At 49.2% G+C, this 26,251-nt stretch overlaps 1 protein-coding gene across 6 annotated transcripts in view; it reads right to left on the bottom strand.

Annotated features, from left to right (window-relative positions):
- Positions 1-26,251, bottom strand: part of birc6 (baculoviral IAP repeat containing 6) — a 114,507-nt gene that overhangs the window by 43,001 nt on the left and 45,255 nt on the right. For all 6 annotated transcript variants that reach the window (XM_054749975.2, XM_054749981.2, XM_054749977.2 and 3 more), the window contains 2 exons: positions 22,660-22,824; positions 14,445-14,616 (listed from right to left, as the gene is read on the bottom strand). In XM_054749975.2, the coding sequence (XP_054605950.2) occupies positions 14,445-14,616; positions 22,660-22,824 (337 nt within the window). The remainder of the gene's footprint in view (positions 1-14,444; positions 14,617-22,659; positions 22,825-26,251) is intronic.

The following is a 26,251-nucleotide window of genomic DNA, read 5'->3' as shown; positions in this document are numbered from 1 at the left end:
GTGATGTGTGGGGGAAACCGGAGTACCCGGAGGAAACCCACGCATGCATGGGGAGAACACGCAACTCCACGCAGAAAGGCGAGTTTTGAACCTGCGACCTTCGTGCTGCGAGGCAACAGTGCTAACCACTGCGCCACCATGCAGCCCTTGGATGCATAAAGCATCCAAGAGAAGGCCGCACCTGGATTGATGTGAGTGGTTGTGGGAAAGTTGTTCAGTTTAGTGATGAGCAATGACAAGAAAGGCTTTGGGTCTTGATCTTAACATTTAGACTTCCTTAACAATAGTTAGGCCATTTAAGTTCAGAATCCCTGGGCTGCCACCTTACCGTGGTGGAGGGGTTTAAGTGTCTAATGATCCTAGGAGCTAAGTTGTCTGAGGGTTTCTGCCTCTGGTAGGGTCACCCATGGCAAACAGGTCCTAGGTGAGGGATCAGACAAAGAGCAGCCCGAAGACCTCTTATGATGAATTATATAAATGGAAACCGTGTTCCCTCGCCCAGACGTGGGTCACCGGGGCCCCCCTCTGGAGCCAGGCCTGGAGGTGGGGCACGTTGGCGAGCGCCTGGTGGCCGGGCTTTTACCCATGGAGCCCGGCCAGGCACAGCCCAAAGAGGAAATGTGGGTCCCCCTTCCCATGGGCTCACCACTTGTGGGAGGGGCCAAAGGGGTCGGGTGCAGTGTGTGACGGGTGATAGTCGAGGGCGGGGACCTTGGCGGTCTGATCCTCGGCTACAGAAGCTGGCTCTTGGCACATGGAATGTCACCTCTCTGGTGGAGAAGGAGCCTGAGTTGGTGTGTGAGGTTGAGAGGTTCCGACTAGATATAGTCGGACTCACCTCAACGCATGGGTGTGGCTCTGGAACCAGTTTCCTTGAGAGGGGTTGGACTTTCTACCACTCTGGAGTTGCTCCCACTGAGAGGCGCAAAGCAGGGATGGGCATACTAGTTGCCCCCCCATCTTGGTGCCTGTACGTTGGGGTTTACCCCAGTGAATGAGAGGGTAGCCTCCCTCCGCCTACGTGTGGGGGGACAGGTTCTGACTGTGGTCTGTGCTTATGCACCAAACTACAGTTCAGACTACCCAACCTTTTTGGAGACCTTGGAGGGGGTGCTGGAAAGCGCACCTTCCAGTGACTCCCTCGTTCTGCTGGGGGGACTTTAATGCTCATGTGGGCAAGGACAGTGAGACCTGGAGAGGTGTGGTTGGGAGGAACAGCCCCCCTGATCTGAATTTGAGGTGTTTTGTTATTGGACTTTTTGGCCTGTGGGACTCCAGAGGCAGCTGACGGGTACCGGCAGTCCAAGCGGAACACGACTCAGGTGGTCGCCAAGGCAAAAACCCGGGCATGGGAGGAGTTCGGTGAGACCATGGAGCAAGACTTCCGTACGGCTTCGAGGAGATTCTGGTCCACCATCCGGTGCCTCGGGGGGGGAAGCAGTGCACTACCAGCACTATCTATAGTGGGGACGGTGTGCTGCTGACCTCTACTCAGGACATTGTGGATCGGTGGGCAGAATACTTCAAAGACCTCCTTAATCCCAACGACACGTCTACAAGTGAGGAAGCAGAGTCTGGGGACTTTGGGTTGGCCTCTCAAATCTCTGGTGCAGAGGTCACTGAGGTGGTTAAAAAGCTCCTCTGTGGCAAGGCTCCAGGGATGGATGAGATCTGCTCGAAGTTCCTTAAGGCTCTGGATGTTGTGGGGCTGTGTTGGCTGACGCGGCTCTGCAATATCGTGTGGACATCGGTGGCAGTCCCACTGGACTGGCAGACCGGGGTGGTGATCCCCTTATTTAAAAAGGGGGACCACAGGGTGTGTTCCAACTACAGGGGGATCACACTGCTGAGCCTTCCTGATAAGGTCAGGGGTTCTTGAGAGGAGGGTCCGTCGGATTGTTGAACCTCAGATTCAGGAGGACCAATGTGGTTATCGTCCTGGCCGTGGAACAATGGGCCAGCTCAATACCCTTACGGTAGGGGTCGGCAACCTGTTCCCATCAAAGAGCCATTATTACCTGTTTCCCACAGTAAAGAAAACACTGGGAGCCACAGAAGCTGCGGCGTTGGGGGGGGGGGGGGGGGGGGGCTAACCTCAGACAGCAGAGAGCTGCTCACAACAGGTGACAGCAGCCAGTACCGGTCGCTCGTGTACGTCAAAGTTATCTTTCATAAGACAATAATCAATAAAACGATTTATATAAAGTGGATCCAGAAGTTGTAGCCCGTCTCTGCCTATAATATTTTGATATTTTTCACCCTGTTGGTGGTTTTACTGAGCAGGTGCCACTTTTGTCATACGTTTCTTTTTAAAACATGTTTAGACTGTTTAGAATACAAATCCAGGCTCTGTCACATTTGATTGTTGTAATTAAACTTTGTAGGTGGGGAAGGTCAGAAAAGGATCCGATCATTTTGTTTTTCCCTCATTTACAGTGACGGAGACAACGGCGCAGTGCGCCTGGCTCTGGTGTTAATCAAGTTAAAATTTATCTCTTTGCAACAATTTTCACAACAGATCACTTAAAAGCAGGGCTTGTGTTGACCGGACAGTTCCCGTATTTGACAGTTTATTTTGACGGAGAAAGAATAGAAAGAATTACCCCGACGCATGCAGACGAACTGACATTTTATTCGTTACGCACATCGCAGATGTAGCTAAATCACCCAAGAAAAGATTCCCATCTGAACATCTGCGCTGGACACTGCTCAGCGCTGCTCACTGTCAGCGCTTACGTAAGGTCCACAGCGAGCTGAAGATGTGGAGAGGGGCTTGGAGCGCGTCGCAGAACCAGAGCGCATGCGAGAAGATTCCTCCGACTGAAGCGAGTGTTTTCCAAACCCTGTCTTTCAGAGAGACTTGTTACTTAGAAAATGTTCCCTGATTATGAAACTTTGGCTGAATAGCGCTTGTTTCTGTCTCCAATGTGGCAACACATCCAGGAGCCGTCTGAGGAGAATCCCAGAATCTCACACCCTCTTCAGCTCAGAAAGCGCCTATGATTACGCACAAGCGTGACGCGTCAACCCGGTCTCACAGTAAGACCGGGTTGGACCTGTTAAGGTTTACGCAGACAATCTTTATATTTAGAATTGGCATACAGATGTAAAATTAATGCAGTAAAATATCAGGGATGGACCTTTAAAGCGCCCGAGCGCCAATGGCGCTAAATTTTCTCGTCGGGCGGTAAATACTTGACGACTCATTGCCCGGGTGGTGCCCAAGCCTTATTTGTCATTTACATACCGGCTTTCACCTACATCATGGCCGCGCCCTGTAGGAAGCCGCCGTTTTCATTTCGCGCGCGTGAACCTGCGCGCTTCAAGCCACGTACTGCACTTGTACGATTCGTGCACGTACTGCACGATTCTAGTTATAGTCACGTGAACTATAAGTTCACTATTAAAGACGAAGTGGAACCACGCTAGAAACACACAAGCACGCAGGGAGATGCCGCCGCCACAGGGATGGGATTTCTTGGTGAAATCTCTGGCAAAACACTTTAAAACTGGTGAGGAGAAGTGAGACAGTTCGAAACGGTATGAAGCAGAGAAGCGTGTGCGTAGGTGGAATGATTCTTGGCGGTTTAAAGAAGACGGGAGGCGCAAAGAATAGCCGTGTTCGAGTTGAGCAGCGGCTCGCCTGGAAAACAGATGAGAGCAGACGGAAGCAGCAGGGGGAGGGGCTGAAAGCCGGGTCGGACCTGGCCCGCAGCGGGGCTCAGCAGCCTCCAGAAGCTGATGGCAGTGTGGGTTTAAGTCCCTGCGGGGTGTGAGTGGCTGAAAGCCGGCAAGCCTGATTTATGCTTCTCCGTCTGCGTCAGTGCGGAGACACGCAACACCACTATCCGTCCTTGCGTAGGGCATGCAAGTACGTACGGAGTCGAGCCCACTTTTTTAAACATCCGTCGAACGAGACGGATTACGCAAGCTTGTGATTGGTCAGGATGCCGCTGTTGTTTACAGCGCCACCATTGCAGAGAGCCGAGGATAACTAGCGGCAGACACGGAGAAGCTTGAAGAATACCTCGCGAAAAACTCTAAAAATATGAACGTTTAATTCTCCCGTGACAGGAGGAGTGAAAAGATACGCAGCAAGCGTTTTATTTGTGGACAGAAATGACAGGAAACGTGGGTTTAGAGGTGGGGAGCGCATGAAGCGGTGGGAGAATGAGAGACAAATATGCCGGTGTTAAAAGTCTCTTATATACACAAAAAACACAATATAAACACACGATCTTGGACCGATACATGACAGGATAACACAGAACAGCGCTACGCCCTCTGTTGTCCTGCCGGGCAATTGCTTTGCAACACTCTCAGGAGACGGAGAAGTAAAAGAGCAAAAGGCTTCCGTCAATCCGTGCGTGTCTGTCCCTTGCGGAGCTGACGGAGAAGCATAAACCAGTTAGTCAGACAGATTTCCCTACATGTGTAGCTCAGGGGTGATGATGGCTGAAGATATCGCGTGAGCGTTCACACTTGTTCAATTTTCAATTTTAATTCTGGTGCCTGTTAGCAGCTGAAACACATCCTCACGTGCTTGTGGATATCATATATTGCATATGAAGACATGACTGTAATAATAAGTAACGGTCATCAGCTGTAGCTTCAGTGTGCTCATAGGAAACGAGACAAAATAAAACAAAACACATTTCTCTTTGTGGCCTATATAGTTGTCATCATCAACATAACATGATTTACAGAATACATGTGACCAACTATCATTTCATGATCTACCACCGGATGTTTGGATCAAAATATGAACCAATCAGATCTTAGATCAGGTGAGAGCCAGGCGTTTCCCGTCATCCCCTAGGTTTTGCAGCTGAGGGAGAGCAACTGCAGCACCTTGCTCCAAAATCTGCAGCTGCCTTGATCTTACGAGGTTATCGTTGCCTACGTATGCATGACATCAGAGCAAGTCGGACACAAATCTAACCAGCATGCACTGCTCGCCGATCACCGCTGGTCTTATCTGCGCAGAACTGGCTCATCTCGAACACAGCCAATGGCTCGAGTACAGCAAAGCGGAGTTGGTGATGTACTGCGTTGTATGCCGGAAGTATGCGACGACAAATTCGAGTTGTTGAGGGAACAAACAAATTCAAACTTGAATACGTTATTATGTTTGTGAATGTGTACAAAATAAAGGTTTATTACATTTAAAACGGTTCAGTTGTTCTCTTTCTTAACATTCGTTTCGATGTCTCACTATGGGATACGCCCCTCCGCGGATTCCTCAGAAGCACTTATCTCAATACGCCAATCCTGATTGGCCAGTGACCGTGACGTACGCGTCCCCATGCTACTATAAGTAGCAAGCGTCCCAACGTACGCACTATTCAATCACCTCTTCTCGCTTCGGTGGTCGCTTATCTCTGAGGTAAGTTAGCTCAACTGTTCACAGACGGAGCCTTCTAATATTCTCTCCGTCGCCGAACGTTAACTTACCGTCCTTCTGTCCTGACCTTCACCATAGGCTCGGGGCATAACGAGCAGCTTCACACTCCAGTGCATCTGTTCGTTCTATGCTAACACACCAGTTAGCCAACATGGAAGCCGCTCCTCCCACCAGAGGAGTCGACGGTGCAGGAGCTCGCCTCTGTACCTGTGGGAACAAAATCTCAAGCAAAGACCCGCACAGGGTCTGCTCGAGCTGCCTCGGGCTGGAACACGCCCAGCCGGCATTGGAAGTCCCCGGGTCATGTGAGAGCTGCGCTTGCTTCACCCTGAAGAGCCTTCGCCGGCGGCTAGCGCGCCAAGCTAGCCTGTCGGGGAAGGACCCTTGCCTGCCGGCCCCTGGGCCACCGCCTGGGGACGCCAGCGAACATGTCCTCCCGGAGCCGGAACCGTGTGCCGAACTCAGCTGGGGCTCACAGCTCGAACTGGCCGGTCCGAGCCACCCCGCCGAGGATGTGTTGGAGTTGGACTACGGAGACGACGAGGACACCTCGGAACTCCTCATTTCAGAGGAGGACGAGGAGGACGACGTCTTTCTCCCCATCGCTCAGGCCTCCATGCCTAGCTTTCCGTCCTCTCCCAGGGATGGAGCGGTTTCTCCGGCCGCCCACCTGGACATGCAGTCAGTCTGCCGACGCGCTGCGACCAGGCTCAACATCCCTTGGCCCACCGTGGTCACTGAGGCTGTCAGATCCCGCTACGAGGGAAAGAAGCTGCCTCAGGCCACGAGGGCGGCAAAGCCCCTCCTCCCCGCCTTCCCGGAGCTACTCCAAGAAGTGGGGTCCTCCTGGGACAAACACCCGTTCAGCTCCAGGTCTCCTGTCCAAGGAGCCTCCTCGCTGGACTTCGAAGGGATGGAGACGGCTGGCATGCTTCGCATGCCGCCGATGGAACCGCTGGTTGCAGCCCACCTGCACCCACGGCTCTCGGCGACTTCCTCCAGGCCTCCCGCTCTCCCTGCGAAGGCGGACCGCTTCCAGTCGGCGCTGAACGAGAGAGCGTACAAGGCTGCCGCCATCTCGGTCCGAGCTTTGAATGTCTCCTCCATGCTCTCGGCGTACCAAGCCGAGCTCTGTGAGGACATGAATACGAAGCCGGACCCGGAGGTGCGGGAGGAAATCACCGTACTGACCGACATCTGCCTGCGTGTGCAGCGCTGCGCGGTCCATGCTACGGCTAAAGCTATGGGCATGATGGTGCTTCAAGAACGTGCACGATGGCTGAACCTCACCAACCTCTCTGAGAGAGAGAAGGAGGACATTTTGGACATGCCAATCGTGCCTGAAGGCATTTTCGGCTCTGCCCTGGCATCAATGCAGCAACGGTGTGCGGCTCAAAAGAAAGAGGATGAAGCCCTTCATCTCTGCCTTCCCCGTAAACCCTCACCGGCGCTGCCGGCTCGGCCGAACCTGCCTCAGGCAGCTGCCCGAGCCCAGCCTCAGTTCCGGATCCCAAAGCGCCCGAAGCCTCAAGCTGTCCAACCAGCTCCTTCGGGCTCAGAGCCTCGACCAGTTTGGCCTCAGGGATCCGGCAACCAAGCTGCTCCGCCACCGGGACAATCCACCAGACACGGCGGTCAGCAGGTGAGGAGGAAGAAGTGGGCAGCCTGTCGGAGTTCTTCCCTCCCGACGCTGCAGCTGGCGGTTCCCCGTTCGCCAGCTCCTCCTGTTGGATGTTGCCATGGTGCTTTCTCCCCCCCCTCACGGAACCCCTCCGGCAGAGTTCCCGAGCGGTCCAGGGTGGGGCCAGGACGTGCAGCCGGCGGTGCCGGCTCAAAGCACACGTCACAAGCACTCACATTGTTTTTCACAAACATGTCACGCTCAAGGAGCATTGAAAGGTTCGCTGTCGCATCCAGACAAGATGTCAAGGGCGCAGCAAAAATCAATATAAATGTCACCCATGAGCGGTTCCAGGCGGGGGCGGCGCCACGGGTCGTCCCCGTAAGCCTGGGCCGTCAAAGCACAAAGCCCCCGCGCATGCGCAGTGGCTGCCACGAGCACCGCTGCCCCACAACCTCTGGAGGGAGCTGGTGCTCCGTGTGTCACGGCTGTGTCACCGCTCTCCACTCACAGGGAGGAATGGACAGCGGTTTCTGCTTCACGTTGGGTGCTGAGAACAATTTCGAGGGGTTACAGGCTCCAATTCGCTTCTGTTCCTCCTCGATTCTCCGGCGTAGTGTTCTCCCACGCCCAGGGGTCGTCAGCTCACATCCTTCAGGGAGAAATCTCCTCCCTGCTGGAGAAGGGAGCGATATGCATTGTGCCTCCCGATCGGTCTCAGAGCGGTTTCTACTCCAGGTACTTCCTGGTCCCGAAGCGGGGAGGGACCGGGATTCGCCCGATCCTGGATCTGAGGGCCCTGAACCGATGCCTCAGAAAGTACAGATTCAAAATGCTCACGCTCTCATCCCTTTTGCGTCTGATTCACCAGAGCAACTGGCTCACCTCAATCGACCTGAGGGACGCATACTTTCATGTTCCCGTGTACCCTCCACACAGGACATTTCTGAGGTTTGCCTTTCAGGGAGTGTGTTACGAATACACCGTGCTCCCATTCGGCCTCTCGCTGAGCCCGAGGGTGTTTGTCAGGTGTACGGAGGCGGCGATCGCCCCTCTGAGAGGGAGGGGCATTCGGCTGGCCACGTATTTAGACGACTGGCTCCTGCTGGCACGGTCCAGAGAGGAGACAGCGTCAAACACGCTGGTTGTGATCCCTCCCTTGTGTGGTCTGGGTTTCAGAATAAACTGGCAGAAAAGCGCTTTGCTCCCCTCCCTGAAAATAACCTTTCTAGGTCTGAATCTGGACTCAGGGGCGTTCACGGCCCGTCTCTCGGCACCGCGCGTGAACGCGCTCTCGTTCTGCCTGGCGCGCTTCCGCCTACACAGTTCGGTGCGGTTTGCGTTATGCCTCAGGCTTTTGGGTCTCATGGCGTCGGCTATTTCAGTGGTACCACTCGGCCGTCTACACATGAGAGATTCTCAACGCTGGGTGGCTTCTCTGGGTCTCTCTCCAGTACGCCACAGAGCGCGCAGGGTGACGGTCTCTGCAGCGTGCGTCACGGCGCTCCGCTGTTGGCGTCACCCCTCCCTCTTGGCACAGGGGGTGCCTTTGGGGTTGGTTCTCGTGAGGAGAGTGGTCACGACAGATGCGAGCCTGTCAGGTTGGGGGGGGCTCCTGGAGGGTCGCTCTGTCAGGGGTGTGTGGAGCAGAGAGCTCTGGGGGACACACATAAATTATCTGGAACTCCTCACGGTCTTTCTAGCCCTGAGGCGCTTCCTGCCTTTTCTCTCCGGCCATCATGTCCTAGTGAGAACAGACAACACCTTGGCTGTGGCTTATATAAACCACCAGGGGGGCTGCGCTCCGTGCGGTTACACACGCTGGCACGCAGACTGATCCTATGGTGCAGCAGGCATCTCCTCTCAATCAGAGCCACCCATGTCCCGGGTGTTCTGAATCGGGGGGCGTATCTGTTGTCCAGAGGGACACCCCTGTACGGGGATTGGAGCCTGCATCTAGCAGTGTTGGAACAGATTTGGATCCGGTTCGGCACAGCCGTAGTGGATCTTTTTGCCTCCAAGGAGAATGCTCACTGTCCTCTGCGCGACCGAGACGCTCCACTCGGCGTGGACGCGCTGGCGCACGACTGGCCACGGGGACTGCTTTACGCTTTTCCCCCAGTGGCCCTGATACCACCCACCTTGCTGAGGGTACGAACCCAGCTCCACACTCTTATTCTGGTGGCCCCATACTGGCCAGCTATGCACTGGGTGGCGGACATTTTCCAGCTCCTGGAGGGCCAACCTTGGAAACTTCCGCTTCGCAGGGACCTGGTGTCCCAAGCGGGAGGCTCGATCTTCCACCTTCGTCCAGAACGGCTGGCCCTGTGGGCCTGGCCCCTGAGGGGTGCGGGCTAGTGTCAGCAGAGCTGCCCCAGGCGGTCATTCGAACCATTCAGAATGCTAGGGCCCCCTCCACTAGGTCCCTATATGACTGTAAATGGAGGGTGTTTGAAGCCTGGTGTCAGGGCAGGGAGGTCTCACCCTTCCAATGCCCGGTGAACGTCATTCTGTCTTTCCTGCAAGACTTGTTGGATGGGAAGAAGGCTTTCTCCACCATTAAAGTGTACCTAGCAGCCATTTCCTCCCGACACTTGGGTTTTGGGAAGAAACTGGCAGGTCAACACCCCCTGGTGTGTAGCTTCATGAGGGGCGCGCGCAGGCTTCTCCCTGTGTCTCGACCCCTGGTGCCCTCATGGGATCTGTCCTTGGTGCTGTCGGCCCTCTCCGGGCCTCCATTTGAACCTATGGACGGCCTGGACCTTAAGATCCTGTCTCTTAAGGTGGTGCTACTCCTGGCTTTGGTATCTGCAAAGCGAGTTAGTGACTTACAGGCTCTCTCTGTGCACCCATCCTGCACCCAGTTTGCACCCGGTGACATGAAGGTGTCCCTGAAGCCCAACCCTGCCTTTGTGCCTAAGGTGGTGGGCTCCTTTTCTCCTATTATCCTCACAGCTTTCTACCCGCCACCCTTCTCCTCTCCTGAGGAGGAGCGGTGGCACAAGCTGTGTCCGATTCGCGCGCTCAAGGAGTATGTGAATCGGACGGAGAACCTTCGCAGGGGGGACCAGCTTTTTGTGTCATGGGGTGGGCCTCGTAAGGGGAAACCCGTCACAAAGCAGAGGCTTTCCCACTGGATTGTGGAGGCTATTTCTATGGCTTACTCCTGTCAGGGCATTCAGGCTCCTGTTGGGCTCAGGGCCCATTCTACTAGGGGCCTGTCTGCTTCTTGGGCCCTTTTTCGGGGGCTGTCAATCCAGGAGATTTGTGCTGCAGCAAGTTGGGCTTCTCCACTTGCATTTGCACGCTTCTATAAGCTTGATGTTTCGGTCCCTGCAATGACTCACACGATTCTGAGTGTGGGGTCTTTGGCGGGCCAAGACGTATCCCTGTAGGTTGGTGATCGCTGGATAAGCTGTCTGGCAATACGGGAGTCTCCATATCCCATAGTGAGACATCGAAACGAATGTTAAGAAAGAGAACTTTAGGTTACTGTCGTAACCCCGGTTCTCTGAGTAACATGAGTGAGATGTCTCACCAGACAACCCTTCTTGCTGGGCGAAGCGAGAAGAGGTGTTTATCTTGAATAGTGCGTACGTTGGGACGCTTGCTACTTATAGTAGCATGGGGACGCGTACGTCACGGTCACTGGCCAATCAGGATTGGCGTATTGAGATAAGTGCTTCTGAGGAATCCGCGGAGGGGCGTATCCCATAGTGAGACATCTCACTCATGTTACTCAGAGAACCGGGGTTACGACAGTAACCTAAAGTTATTTTGACTCGTTTTGGCAGCTGACCAGCGGGGCCGGTAAATATTCAGAGTTACCGGCAGGGCTGGCCGGTTGGTTTTGAAGTTAATGTCCACCCCTGAATATAAAGCATTTTATTTAAATATCCATTCATTATTTTACAAACACAGAGAGCCGCATGCGGCTCCAGAGCCGCGTGTTGCCGACCCCTGCCTTAGGGGGATCCTTGAGGGTGCATGGGAATTTGCCCAACCAGTCTACATGTGTTTTGTTGATTTGGAAAAGGTGTTTGACCGCGTCCCTCGGGGGGCCCTGTGGGGGCTACTCCGGGAGTATGGGGTACCAGGCCCTCTGATACGGGCTGTTAGGTCCCTGTATGACCGGTGTCAGAGCTTGGTCCACATTGCTGGCAGTAAGTCGGGTTCGTTCCCAGTGAGAGTTGGACTCCGCCAAGGCTGCCCTTTGTCACCGATTCTGTTCATAACCTTTGACAGGATTTCCAGGCGCAGCCGAGGTGTGGAGGGCATCCGTGTTGGTGGCCTGAGGATCAGGTCTCTGCTTTTTGCAGATCATGTGGTCCTGTTGGCTTCATCAGAACGTGATCTTCAGCTTTCGCTGGAACGGTTCACAGCCGAGTGTGAAGCAGCTCCTCTAAACTGAGACCATGGTCTTGATTCGGAAAAGCGTAGAATGCCTTCTCCAGGTCAGGGATGAGGTCCTGCCCCAAGTGGAGGAGTTTAAGTATCTTGGGGTCTTGTTCACGAGTGAGGGAAAACTGGAGCGTGAGATCGATAGGCGGATTGGTGCTGCATCTGTAGTGATGCGGGCGTTGTACCGGTCTGTCGTGGTGAAGAGAGAGCTGAGTCAGAAGGCGAAGCTCTCGATTTACCGGTCGATCTACGTTCCTACCCTCGCCTATGGTTATGAGCTTTGGGTAGTAGGGCTGTCGCGGTAACCGCAAAAATGAAATATCGCGATATGAAGAAGCCCACCGCGCTGCATCATGGGCCACCGCGATTACTGAACTTGGTTCAACTCAATGATGCATGTAGAGAAGGATGGCTGCACTGGTATCAAAACGAAACGTTACTTCGCTCCTTTGGGAGCACTTTGGTTTTCAGTACGTCAGCTGCTGCGCAGCCAGAGTCCTTGGCCGAGACAGAGCTGCCACCAGCGGCAAAAAATAAATAAATAATAAACGCTCGGAGACCTCCTGAAGTCCCGGACAAGCACTGCTTCTGCAACCGTCCCGAAGAGAGTTTGAGCCGAGCTGGAGCTCACTCGCTACCTGCAGGAGGAATACATCCACCCTAAAGAACCCCCCTGACATGGTGGAGCAACAACCGGGAGAGATTCCCTTTGCTCGCCAGAGTCGCACGCAAGTTGAGTTCGGAAGCGAGCGGGGCCGGACCGGAGCGGAGGAGCGGAGGGGAGCGGAGGTAGTGGAATTTGGGTTTAGTGCAACGAGCGCACCATCCGAGAGGGTTTTCAGTGTTGCTGGAAATGTTGCCACCCCTCTCAGATCCTCTCTCAAACCGTATATGGTTAACATGCTGGTTTTCCTTGTGGGTAACAAGGACGTGACCGAGCTATAAATCACCGTCATTCGTGTGTGTGTGAAAGTGAAATGATAGTGCGCTCGCCCCCCGGCGCGCGCGCGCCCGGTACATGCAATTTTTTATGCTTGATTTTAAACAACTAAACAAAATGGGGACTTGTTTCTTATTTGTTAGATGATGCAGCCAAATTTGCATTTAAAAGTTTAACCTTCTCCTGAATTTTGTTGTTTTTAAGTTCAGTCGGACTCCAACTGTCGGACAAACAAACGTTACTGCGATCTGTGTTGTTACTGCCCTTTGATCTGCATTCAGTAAAGCGTTATAAAAGAAGGCACGGCAATTTTTAACCTTTTTAAATGTGTAAACATTTTGTTTAGATAGTACTGCAATAAAAAAAGGACTGCAATAATATCGCATACCGCAATATTAAGCCACCCTGAATCACCGCAGGGGGAATTCCTCAACCGCGACAGCCCTATTGGGTAGTGACCGAAAGAACGAGATCACGGATATAAGCGGCCGAAATGAGTTTTCTCCGAAGAGTGGCTGGGCTCTCCCTTAAAGACAGGTTGAGAAGCTCGGTCATTCAGGAGGGGCTCGGAGTAGACCTGCTGCTCCTCCACATCGAGAGGAGCCAGTTGAGGTGGCTCGGGCATCTGGTCAGGATGCCTCCTGGACACCTCCATGGTGAGGTTTTCTGGGCACGTACAACTGGGAGGAGACCTAAAGGTAGACCCAGGACACGGAGGGACTATGTCTCGCACCCGGCCAGGGAATGCCTTGGGATTTCCCCAGAGGAGCTGGCCCAAGTGGCTGAGGAGAGGGAAGTCTGGGCTTCTCGCCTTAGGCTACTGCCCCCGCGACCCGACTCCGGATAAGTGGATGAAAATGGATGGATGGATGGATGGATGGATGGATGGATCAACAAAGTATATTAGCATGTAGCACAACCTATTTAAACTTCTACTTGACTGACTAGTCACAAGAAATAACCTCTGGATACAGTGCGTCGCCATCAAAGCAGCGAAGTGCTGCTGTAGGAGTGAAGCGGCAGTGTTTCATTAGGAGAGATGACATTTAAAATTGTTTAACAGCAAAGCCTGGATAAGAAGGCGAATGGAAAGGAGGTCGTGTACAGCTTTTCAAATACACCAGCCATTTACGTTAGCGCACACTGTGGTTATCAAACCCACACAGAGTTTTATAGCAGTAAAAATCTTTTTCATGAACAAAACCAGAAATGAGAAGGCCTGGTGTTTGAATCTGAAGCCACTTTAATAAATAACCGACTGTAGTAACGCCTCATCTTTATTTGTAAGAGATCAGTTGCTCAAACCTACCAACACACACACACACACACACACACACACACACACACACACACACACACACACACACACACACACAAGATCCAGACTCTAACGACCTTACTCTGTCACCAACAACTGATTCAGAAGCAATTTAAACTTCAGAAAACTACCAGCAGGATGAGTCGTTCACCAGGATCTAAGGAACCGTGAGGTTTATTCCACCTTTAGTGAGAATCTACGCCTGCAGAGGGAGTAACTAAGGCCAAAGGAAAAGTCAGCTGCGTTGGACTGAAGGACCTGAGATGTATTCCTGCTGGTCCTGCTGCCTCAGCACCAGCTCCTGCCCGTAGTCTGACTCCTCCGTCTCAACATGGAAACTTAAGCAGACACAGTGCCCAGGCGCCTCTGACAGAGCGGGTTGTGGTTTTTCAGACAGCTGTGTTACCCCTTTGACAGTAACTGTAAAACCTTTGTGTTTCTGCTGAATCCGCCCTTCTCACACAGAAACCCTTCAGCTTTGCTGAAGCTGCGATGGGCCTGTTGCACCGGAGGGATGACGATGTCAGAGAGCGGTTTTCTTTTCTGGGATAGATGCAGTGGTTTCCCACCGCCGTGTGACAGGTGATCCATCCTGCTTTTCTAAAATACAAACAAGTTCCAACCTTTTGCCATAATGCTGTGTGGCAGCTACATTCTGCTGGAATACATGAAGCATCAGTAGCAACATAAGTAAAAGGCTGAGAACAGATTGATGACGTTCTGATGCGATTTGGTCTCCTAGTGAGGACCTGGGACCTACCCGAGTCGTTGCGTAGGTAGGAGGACATGGCGGGGATGAGGCAGGACTGGCTCAGCAGCTCCTGAAGCACCGCCGGTAGCGCCGAGCTGTTCTGGGATCGACTGTCTGAGGAGGAGCAGTCAGAGCTGTGGCCGCCGCTGGAGCCTGCTGGGTTAATGTAGCTCGCCAAGACCTGGTGAACAATGGAAAACACAAAATCACCTGTAAAAGCTTTTTACTGGCTTTAAAGTTTTAAATATTACCAGCTGGAATGCATCTTGGGGCAGCAGTAGCTCAACAGGTTGAGTGGGTTGCAGGTTCGATCCCGGCTCCGGACAGAGAATTCTGCTGTTGTGTCCTTAGGCAAGACACTTAACCCACCTTGCCTACTGGTGGTGGTCGGAGGGTCCGGTGGCGCCTGTGCTCGGCAGCCTTGCCTCTCATCTCCACCAGTGTATGAATGTGTGTGTGAATGGATGAATGATACACTGTAGTGTAAAGCGCTTTTGAGTCCTTACTCTGAGAGGCGCTATACAAGTGCGGGTCATTTATCATTATCATTTATCTTCTTGGGAAAACCAACAACTTTCTATAAAGTTCAAGCTGTGGCTGCTACCGCCGTACTGACGTGTGAGTAGATGCAGAGTTGGGACCAGGAGTGGAATTGTGAAGGCCTTTACTGATGCAGAGTTCATCCGCAATCAGATTACCTGTCGGCACCTTTCCTCAACAGTCAAGACACTCATTTCCACCCTACATACAACTGAGTCAGACGCATGGTCAGACAGCAAAAATGACCATAAACCATCTGGTTGTGATTTCACATTTGTGCCGATGGTCATAAAACAAAAAATCAAATCTGGGTCTCATGTTGGCCAAAAAGTCAGACTTGGGGTGTTTCTCAATGTCAAGGAAACTTGCCTTGATGTCTTGGCCCCGCCCCAGTTGCCTAGGAGATACGTCATCAGGAGCCGCCAAGACGTGTTCCAATCGGTTCCAATGTTCATGTTCTACCGAGGCGTGTGTTCTCTGTTTGTTAGCCGTTTAGCTAGCTGAGCAAGGACACACGGAAGTTGTCTTGTAGCCTAGCCTTGGTCAAAAATTACCCAGAATACATCGCTGTATTTTCAAAAAGAACGGCAGGTCAGAAGCTGGCAGCTACTTCGGGGACAATTTTCAAGTTTAAAAGTAAGTCAGCCAATTTAAAATGTTTATTTTAGATCCAAAGAAGTTATCTATGGTTGGTTAGTTTCAAGGTTCAAGGTTATCTTTAAAAATCCCAAAGGGGGAAACTGAATTGCCTTGGACAAGTAAAAAACAACAACAACATGCACACACACGCAACAAAGCATTCACTGGACACTGCTATAAGCCACAACCATGATAGAAATATCAAATATATACGATCATACAAAATGCTCGTTGTAAAAACGCACGGCAGCAGGAATAAAAGAGTTCCTAAAACGTTCAGTGGAATAACGGGGCATTAACATTCGTCCACTAAAGGAGCTCCTGAGATCTTTAAAAATCTGGTAAAGGGGGTGATCCTCCAGAGACATGACTGTCTTAAGTTTATTCTTCATCCTTTTGTCGATGATCATGTCAAATGAGTCCAAGCTTTGCCCAACCACTGAGCCAGATTTCTTGATCCTGTTTTTGTACTCAGCAGTGAGGCTCCTGCCCAAACACAACACAGCATAAAACAACACACTGGCCATGATCCCCCGATAAAACACATTCAAGAGCCTTCTACTTATATCAAAGGATCTTAGCTTCCTAAGAAAAAACAATCTGGACTGGGCCTTTTTAACAACAGCATCACTGTTCCTTTTCCAGTTTAACTTATCGTCGAGGTACACCCCTAGATATTTATGTCTCCACAGTTTCAACAGGTTGGCCTTTGAAGACTACTGGAGAGAATGTTTGTTTTTTCTTTCTAAAATCAATAACTAGCTCTTGTGTTTTGCCAACATTGAGTTGCAGAAATATTACATCACACCATCTAACAAAGGAGTTAACTTCCTCCCTGTAAGCCAGGTCGTCACCCCGGGAGATCAGGCCCAGTAGGGCAGTATCATCGGAGAACTTCTGTACGTGACAAGATGGTGAACTGTGCCGATAGTCAGCTGTGTACAGTGTAAATAAAAAGGTGATAAAACTGTCCCCTGTGGTGCACCAGAGTTTGTAAAAATCAAGTCTGAGCACTTACCCCTCACAAACTGAGGCCTGTTTGAGAGGCAGTCTAAAATCCAGGCAGTGGTGGAATTGTGCAGCTTAAAATCCAATAACTTATTTCCTAAAATATGGGGCTGGATGGTATTAAAAGCACTAGAAAAAAAATCAAAGAACATAAGTTGCACTGAACTGCTGGCTTTTTAAGGTGTTAATAAATAATGTCCAGCAGATACAGAAGGGCATCCTCCACACTCACACCCTTCCTATATGCAAACTGAAGGGGATTTTGGAAGGAAACAACTTGTTCTCTTTGGCATTGAAGGACGACTCTCTCAAAACTTTTCATTAAGTGTGATGTCAACGCAGTTGGCCTAAGATTGGCCAGCATACAGCTGAGCCGACGCCTGTTTTCTTAGGGATCGGCACAAGACAAGAAGTTTTCCACATTACAGGTATTTTAGCAGCAGACAAGGACAACACGAAAATGTAGTGGAAGACAGCTGCAAGCTGCTCTGCACAAACTTTAAGGGTGCGTGGACGGACACCATCAGGGCCTGCTGCCTTGTTAGGCTTTAGCTGACTAAACTGCTGCTGGGCATCTTCAACACTAAAGCTGATCTCTGGGCATGCAAACTCAACCTGATCTGAGGCAAGTGCAGACAAAAGTTTGTTGTGTTCATGCGTAAAATCACGATCATCAAATCTGGCAAAAAAAAACTGGTTTATCTCATTCACATCCATCCTGGTGCTGTGTAAACCTGTCTTACCCCCATCGCCAGTCATGGTTTTCATCCTGTCCCAAAGACACTTAGAATCAGAACCATCAATAGAGGTTTCAATCTTATATTTATATTGTTGTTTACTTCATCTGATCAGCGTTTTAAGCTCCCTTTGTGCCACCTTAATTTGCATTGGGTCCCCACTATAAAAAGCAAGCTTTTTCCTGTTAATTGCTGCCTTAACCTCTCTGGTCACCCATGGTTTATTATTAGCAAAAACCTTAACTTGTTTACATGGCAGCAACAAATCGGTACTGAAATTAACATAGCAAGTCGCTTTGTCTGCAATGTCATCAACATCATCACAGTCACATCCTTCAGTAAAAACCGACCAGTCTGTACATTCGAAGCATCTCCTCAGAGTTTCACACGCCTCCTACGTCCACACGCGCATCGTCCTAAATGTAACCAGCTGTTTCTGTACAACGGGTGTATACCTGGACCTCAATAATACAAGATTGTGATCAGAATTACCAAGTGGGGGTAGGGCTGACGAATAAAAACTATCCTTAATGTTCGCACAAAATAAGTCAATGATCTGCGTCCCCAGCATGGGACATTTAACCATTTGTTTGAAGGACGGGAGCGTAGAAGAGAGAGAACATTGGTTAAAATCTCCTGTAATAATGAACAGTGCATCCAGGGAAGAGCTTTGTAACTTATGTGTCACTTTAGAAACTGCCTCTATAGCTCGCTTTCCATTGGCCGACGGTGGGATATAAACAACTGTTACAATTATGTGGGAGATCTCCCTCGGGAGGTAGTAGGGCCGACAGCTTACCACCAGCAGCTCAATGTTCTCGTCACACACCCGCTCCTCAACAGTGACATGGTTCAGATGACAACAGCGTTCAATCACATACATACACACCCCTCCGCCTTGCTTTTAGCTGTCACGCTGAGGTCTCTGTCCATCCTGCGAAGCGTATCTCCATTCAATCTTCACGTGGGACTCCGGTATCTTCTCCGACATCCAAGATTCCGAGAAGCACATCAGGCTACTCTGCCAGTATACATACGGTTGTGGCGAACACACGCAGAAAGCTCATCAACTTTGTTGCAAAGTGAGCGCACGTTTCCAATAATCGCAGAAGGAAGAACCGGCTTGTATCCTCGCCGCCGGTTTTTAACTTTGATTCCCGCTCTGCAGCCTCGTTTCCTGGTTTTGACACTGGTAGATCCTGCTCTGGGTCCAGATAAGGCTCACCTGTCGCATGCAGCCGCAGACCTAAAAGTTCATCCCAGGTATACGTGTAGACCGGTAGGCCATCACCGCTCCTGACTCGCAGTGTTTGCACTGGGTGCCAGCACATCACTACGCACACAAGAAGCACCAGGACACATGTGTCACAAACACCCATGATGCGTAGTTAGAGCAGATTCCAATTGAAGAAAAAATTCAAGAAAAGTTGCTACAAATACAATAAACCTTAATAAAAGTAACTCCAAGCTCACACACACACACACACACACACACACACCCAAGGCAGTGTCGCCAGCTCAGAGGGGCCAGTCTGATCTGCAAGTTAGTAGCTTAGTAGTTGTAGCTTCGGTGGCTAGCGGGTAGTAACTCACTTATATATTTAATTTAATACACATAAACACAATTTAAAAAGTAAAAGTTATATATTTATATTGAAACTAATACATATAAAATATAACGTTATCTCCCGAGTCACGTGACGTGACATTACCTCCGTGGAAGCAGCGGTCACGTGATGCAAGTCTGTTCCATTTAACCGTTTTCTTAGACCAAAGAAGGACCGTGTCCTCGTAGGCAAGGAGCCTGGCCTCGCAAAACATCGCCTCGCAAGGCAAGGCGCCTTGACATTGAGAAACACCCTTGATGCCTGCCTAGGGAGGTCTTTAGTGTACTAAATTTCCAAGATGGCAACAGTGGGGTTTCTGAGACTTTCCTGTACCTTGGTGTTAGTGTCCTAACAGAGCAGAAGATTAACATGGATGCCGGCGTTACAACTAGAAGGAGGAGACACCGATGCTTCGCTCCTGATGACTTCGCTGAACGCAGTCATGTTTGAATTTGAATACAAGTTTATTTATCAAACACCAAATCACAACCAGAGTCGTCTCACGGCACTTCACACAGTAAACACTCCAATACAGTTCAGTCGTCGGTTTAAATCCAACCGTTCACTGCCACTGACGACTAAAGTCGTCATGCGCATGCTTTTACTGTGTGGGTGTCGGAACGAGCCCCCGCGCCAGGAGAACAAACATCTCAGCTCTAAAGCCGATCTTCATATGCATACATCACACGTCACGTGATCAGGAAGCAGAACGTCCATGTGTTAGATCATTTTGGGCCGCTGATGTAAAAAAAGTGAGGTGCGAACCAGAAAAGCTTCTGCTGATCACAATTCAACAACGGATTATGAAAGAACGGATAACGCTCGAAATGCGCGGATTCTTCCTGATGTAAGAGGTGAGTCTCTGCTTTGTTTTGGTTGTTTTGGCGCCAACATCATCCTAGCGCAACGTTCTGTCACTCTTAAAAAAACAGTAAAACGGTGTGAAACGCTGGCAGCAAATGAGTTAAGCCAATCAGGAAAGTTTCCTATATAAGGAACCCAGCAGGTTGCATCGAGTCACTGACTAGTGTCAGAGTGTTTACAGCAATCCTCACGATTCGTTCTTTGTAACAGTTTAAACAAAAACAACAAAGAGAGAGCACTTGTGAGCGGCCAAATAAACACCTTAAGAGTTTATTCTTCACCGAATGAAAACGGAGGCTCGGTCATAAATGACGCTAAACCCACCCACAGTGAAGGGATGAGGAATGAATAAAAAACCTAACAGCTGATAACAGAATGGTGCCTTCTATTAAACACAGGGCCGTTGTTGACTTTTAGCTTTATTGTTGATTTTTAGATAATTTGATCCGTTTTGGAGAAAAGTTTGACAAGCTAACAGCTAGTCTGTGTGAGTTCTTAGATCAACTTCTCCCTCAGAAAACATTCATGAATCACCTGCTGCTAACTCATTCACCGCCAGCCATTTCCTGATCGCTAAAGCCCTTCGCTGCCACCGTTTTTACTGTTTTTTTAAGAGTGACAGAACATTGCGCTAGGATGATGCCGACGCCAAAACTACCAAAACAAAGCGGAGACTCGCCTCTTACATCAGGAAGAATCCGCGCGTTTCGAGCGTTATCCGTTCTTTCATAATCCGTTGTTGAATTGTGATCGGCAGAAGCTTTTCTGGTTCGCTCCTCACATTTTTTACATCAGCGGCCCAAAACGATCTCCTAACACAGGGATTCCCAAAGTGTGGTGCGCGCACCCCTGGGGGTGCGAGCTGCCGCTAGGGGGTGCGCGAGGAGAAAAGTGTAATGGCTGCGAAGCTCAGAGAAGTCTGTCATATGTCACCATTAGCATAGCCAGAAACTCATTTGTGGGTGGGCCTAAGAAAAAGTAAGTGGGCCCAATAAATGTAATTGAAAACAAGTATATTTTTGCGCGTGTGTCCTCCACATGTGCCCTAGCTTCATAATAACAATGCGCCGAGCTTCAGCACTCTGGCCTGCGCACGCCGATATGTTCCGTATTTGATCATGTTTAACGGTGTTGGAGAAATCTGAAGGTGGTGAGTCATTCTGGCAGATTGTAATTAACACCTGTCTCATGCAGGTGTTCTGACATTGTAAACCTCACACACAGAACATTGTGGATGTAACTAAATAAATCAAGAAATGATTCCCATTCAGGCTATTAACAGCGCGCTGAAGATCTGAAGTTCAGAGTGCGTCTGTCAGAGGTCAGACGCGTTCCAGCGGAACCACGGCTCACGGGTGCACATGTGAGCACATCTGGGCTGGGCAGAAGTCATTTTACAACATTGATTTAAATAGGGCCGATAACGAGACGCGGTGACTGGAGTGGCTCATGGAGCTGTGCCGCGCACACACACACACACACACACACACACACACACACACACACACACACACACACACACACACACACACACACACACACACACACACACACACAGATTCAATAAGCACGCACGCACGCACACGCACACACACACACACACACACACAGATTCAATAAGCACGCACGCTGCGCAAACCCCGGCGCGCCATCAGACTGAAGGCAGAAATGAGCGCTGCCTCCTCTGTGATAAAAACTTTTAACAACATTTTTCATTCAAGGTCAAATTAAGATATTAGTTTCTATTTTGGGATGACGTATTAAAGTCGGGTCCGCTCCAGCCAGTGACTCCGAACCTGACCACAACTCCCGTTACTGCAGCATTTGTTATTCCAGTCCGCGTGGCAGCGGATCGCAGATTCAGCCACACCATAAAACAGCAATAAGTCGGTCTGAGGCAAAAGTGAACCTCATGGCTATATCCTTTCCATATTTTCTATAGACATTTGATTACACACAAGTAGGTGACCAGTTCAGGTTTACGCAGAGCAGAAGGAAGGAGAGCGCTCTGGCCGCACAGGTTAAACGTTCCTACTTTAAGAAAACCGTTAAATTGCATTTTTATGTACTACCTGGGCTCTCTAAATATTTATTTAAAATTAAATTAAAGGAAATTGTAATGGTATCGATTGCTTTTTAATTACTATTTAAAAAATGAAAGTGATGGGGAAAAAGGTCGATCATAGTTTTTTAACCCTGTCTGTTTAGCTTGACGTCTGATATATATATATATATATATATATATATATATATATATATATATATATATATGTATATATATATATATATATATATATATATATATATATAGCCATGCCCTGATGTGGGGGCTGGGGGGTGCGTCGACATGGTTGGGACATAGAAGGGGGTGCGTGGCTAAGCAAGTTTGGGAACCCCTGTCCTAACACATGGATGTTCTGCTTCCTGATCACGTGACGTGTGACGTATGCGGATGAAGATCGGCTTTAGAGCTGAGATGTTTGTTCTCGCCGTGCGGGGGCTCGTTCCGACGCCCACACAGTAAAAACATGTAAATGACGACTTTAGTCGTCATTGGCAGTGAATGAGTTAATTATCAGTCATTACATTTAACTCATAACCAACATCGGAACAGAGAAATTACTCAAATCTACGGGTGGTGAGTGCCAATTTTATTTCTGTATTAAATAATTAAACAAAGCTGATCATTCTAGGAATTTATTACTTATAACAACAATAGCGACGATAATAATAATAATAACCAACACTAATGTTTAAATCATGTTATTTAGACGGATGCGTTTATGTGAGGTGTTGCCTAAACCAGGTGTGTCTCAGGATAAGAGTTACCTGGAGCAGACAGGTGACGTGCTCCTCCTCCAGCCGCTGCTTGGTGAGAGCCTGTTCAACATCCCAGCCCGACGCAGTGGATCCGGTCCCAAACCCGGTCCCTTTAGCCCAGTACAGCTGCTGCTCCTCACTGGTCCCCCCACTGTGACAGCTGGACATCTGCTGCTGGAAAACACAGAGATGGAAACTCAAACCGTTTCTGTTCATTGGTGAAAATCCCAAAGTTTCTTTTACTGTAAAAAGGATTTATTTTTAAAACTTTTGTTTAAAGTTGTCTTTTGCTCCGTGTTTTCCAGTTTTTTATGGTTAGATTTCCCACTTATCCCTGATGATGATGATAATCAGAGGGTGGCGCTCGTCCATCATCAGCCAGGACCGGGACACGTAATCCTGCTTGGTTCTTCCATTTGTCTGAACTCTTGTTTTGATTACTGTGAATCCTCTAACACAGGCCCGGGCCTGTATTTGACTCAAGCTCATCAAGCTCCGGGCCTTTATTGGAAGGAGGGCCAGAATTAGAGGCAGGCCTCTATTTCTATTTGAGCAAAATGAACTAATGGTTCGTTGGAGTTTTTGACAAAATTGCGCCCACATTTTCAAAGTTAAACACATTTCTTTAAACAACGGTAGTTTCTGCTTCAGCCATCTCCCCCCTCCCCCTGCGCAGCGGCCGCAAACTCACTGATGCGCCTGCAGCCTCTCGGAGTTCCTGCTGCTCTAAACATTAAAAATAATTATTTCATTTTCTGTTCCTCACTTTTTATTACCTTCAATGGTGTCTGTTTGTTGCAACCAGCAGGTACAAAAACTAACTTGTTTTTATTTGACTATTTTTCTGTCCTGTCTGTTTATTATCTTCCTGCATCTCCTCTCAATCCTAAAGAAAAACTGCTACCTGGGTTCATATATATTCACCTTATGAGTTACCTTTGAGCTGCTGTTCTAAAAGATCTACCGACCGCAAAAACAGCTGAGTGCTCGCTGCTTGGCGGCCGCATCAGTGAGGTGCGTCACCAGAGGACAAGGTGATGCGCCCCGCTCCACAGCAGCGAAACGCATCAGGCGCAAATAAAAGACAGAAAACATAAAAGGAAATGAGCCGACATGAACGATTGCGTGTTAAATTAGTTTTTGAGGTGGCGACACCTGATTTGATAATGTTACTGTGGCCGTGCTCAGGACGCAGATGTCTGGAGCGCATCAGCGATCAAGAGCTTTGCATGCGCAAGCTGGTTAAGGTTAGGATGGGGGTGAGGGGAAGGATAAATTGCAAGAGGGTAAATGACACAATTATGGCCGTTTTACGGTGGGTGTCAGTACCGACGCTCTGGCACAGCGCGTTGCCCCCCCCGACGCGCAGGAGCTTGTCACCTGCTGACAGCAGGCTGCTGTCTTTTCCGAGGACTGCATCTTGCCGGTCATTATCACGTGGCAGCGACTAGTCGATGACAGGCATAACAAGTCACTATAGAGCGGTGAAGTCGACTAGTGACTAGATCATACAACCCCTACTGCTCCCCAGAGTGTTCTGCAGCATAATCAGCACGTTCTCTTTGAACTTGATATCAAATTTTCGCCTCCTCTTCATCTCCGCACGGTTAAAGTTACCCTCACCGTCTGTCACTGGCAAATCAAAAGTGAGACGGATGACACAACCGCCCCCCGTACTTGCTTGTTACCACATTCCACCCGGCCACAATAAAATACCGGCCATTATTGACCTCCGCCGACTCAGACACCGGCCAAAATATGACACCCGGCAGTTAACTGAATACTAGGGCTGCAACAAACGATTATTTGGATAATCGATGAATCGGATGGGGTCTCGACACGATTAATCGATTAATCGGATTACATGGGGAAATTTTTAAAAACTGCTAGGGAAACGTTATTTCTCTCCTTCCTTCACTTTATTTAACACAACATTATTAGAAAACAGTTCAATAGCAGAAAAACAACATGCCATCACCTAAATTGTCTTATAAGGTGTATAGACAGAGACCCTAAGCTACATCTATCTGTGACCTAAAATGCTTGGTCCAAGTTAAACAGCTTAAGGGCAATTCACATCTGTTTTGTTTGATCTCATCTGTTGACATTTATTTTAAATGTAATTAAACATAGGCTGTGAATTAATCAAAATTGATCACTATTTCCAAAAATGACTGAAAAAATACCAAATAAAACAAAAGTAAATGAATGCCATCCTCCTTGCGATGATGCCCTGGGCAACTGCCATAAAGTCACATCAAGAAATGCTGCTGATCATTCCAATGATCCCAAATAGACTCACATTAGGCCACATGAAAGCAACTGAACCCAAAAATATATTAACCAGTATATAACTGCACTCTCACACAACACGCCTGCAGCAACAGTTAGGACTCCTCCCTCCCTTTTAAAAGCGTTTTTGCTTCTGAGGACATTGTGGTTGTAAAACCACATGCTAGTAGTCTGGCCCCGGTGTGATCAACCAGTTTCTGCGGGAATGTGACGGCGGAACCAGGGCCAGATTAACACTTTGTTGTACCCTGGGCAACAATATTCAAGGGCTCCATCATCACGACCCAAGGATCACCATAATATGGTCACATACAGAATATTTTACTGTAATATGCAGTAAATATTCTCAATACTTGAATGCCTGACAACACGTAACCCGCCCAGAGTAACCTTTGACCCACCTCATGTGGACTGACCAATGAGGAGAGGGTCTTAACTTGAGGCCCTCTCTTCATTGGTCAGTCTGCATGAGACTGACTCTCAACTGACGTTCAGTCATAGGCAGCGAAGCGTCTCTGTGCAGTGCAAAAGCCCGGGTGGACATTTTGTTTAATATAGGGTGACCATATTTCCATTTCCAAACAAGAGGACAGGGGATCTGTGCCTATGACGTCACACTATGGCAACGCCACACAAACCATGTTGGGACCCATTTTTTGTAAGAACTAAATTAATATCAGATTCTGTCAATTAAAGGGCTCTAAAACAATTCATATGTAAATAATTTGCATATTTAATGCAAAATCTCATTTTTCTGCTTTAGTGCTGCAACAAGGTTTTATTAATAATAAATTATTATACCTTTTGTTTTACTACAGCATCGGTACGCTTCGTGTGGACAGATTATTAAGGATGCTTGTTTCAGCTGTGAGATTAGACGATAGGATCAATGAAAAAATAAGTTGTCACACACTCCATGGAAACTTTCAGAGAATCCACAAATAGTGGCTTTCAAATGGTTTTGTTACTTTTTGCAAGTTTAGAAAAGCAGCAGATGAGACAGCATGTCTGATAATTTAGTTTTTCATCTGATAATATTAGAACATGTCAGTAATGTCTGAGGGGATTTTATAAACACCGTATAACTAACACTACTGGAGAGGGTATGAATTACACAGAGGCTTCTGGGGAGCCCAGTTATGGGGGGGGGGGCATTTTGCCTTGGCCCCCAAAATGTCTTGAAACGGCCCTGGGTGTGTGACTGAGTTTTGAAGGTGATCTGAATTGTATCAGATGTATAACTATGACATGTGTATAACTTATTGTTTTTTACTGGTAAAAACGTGTCGTGGAGATAAATCTACCTACA

Source organism: Nothobranchius furzeri, chromosome 12 (genome assembly GCF_043380555.1).
Source record: "Nothobranchius furzeri strain GRZ-AD chromosome 12, NfurGRZ-RIMD1, whole genome shotgun sequence".
NCBI classification, from domain to species: domain Eukaryota; kingdom Metazoa; phylum Chordata; class Actinopteri; order Cyprinodontiformes; family Nothobranchiidae; genus Nothobranchius; species Nothobranchius furzeri.
This window is presented reverse-complemented; position numbering and strand designations above follow the sequence as displayed.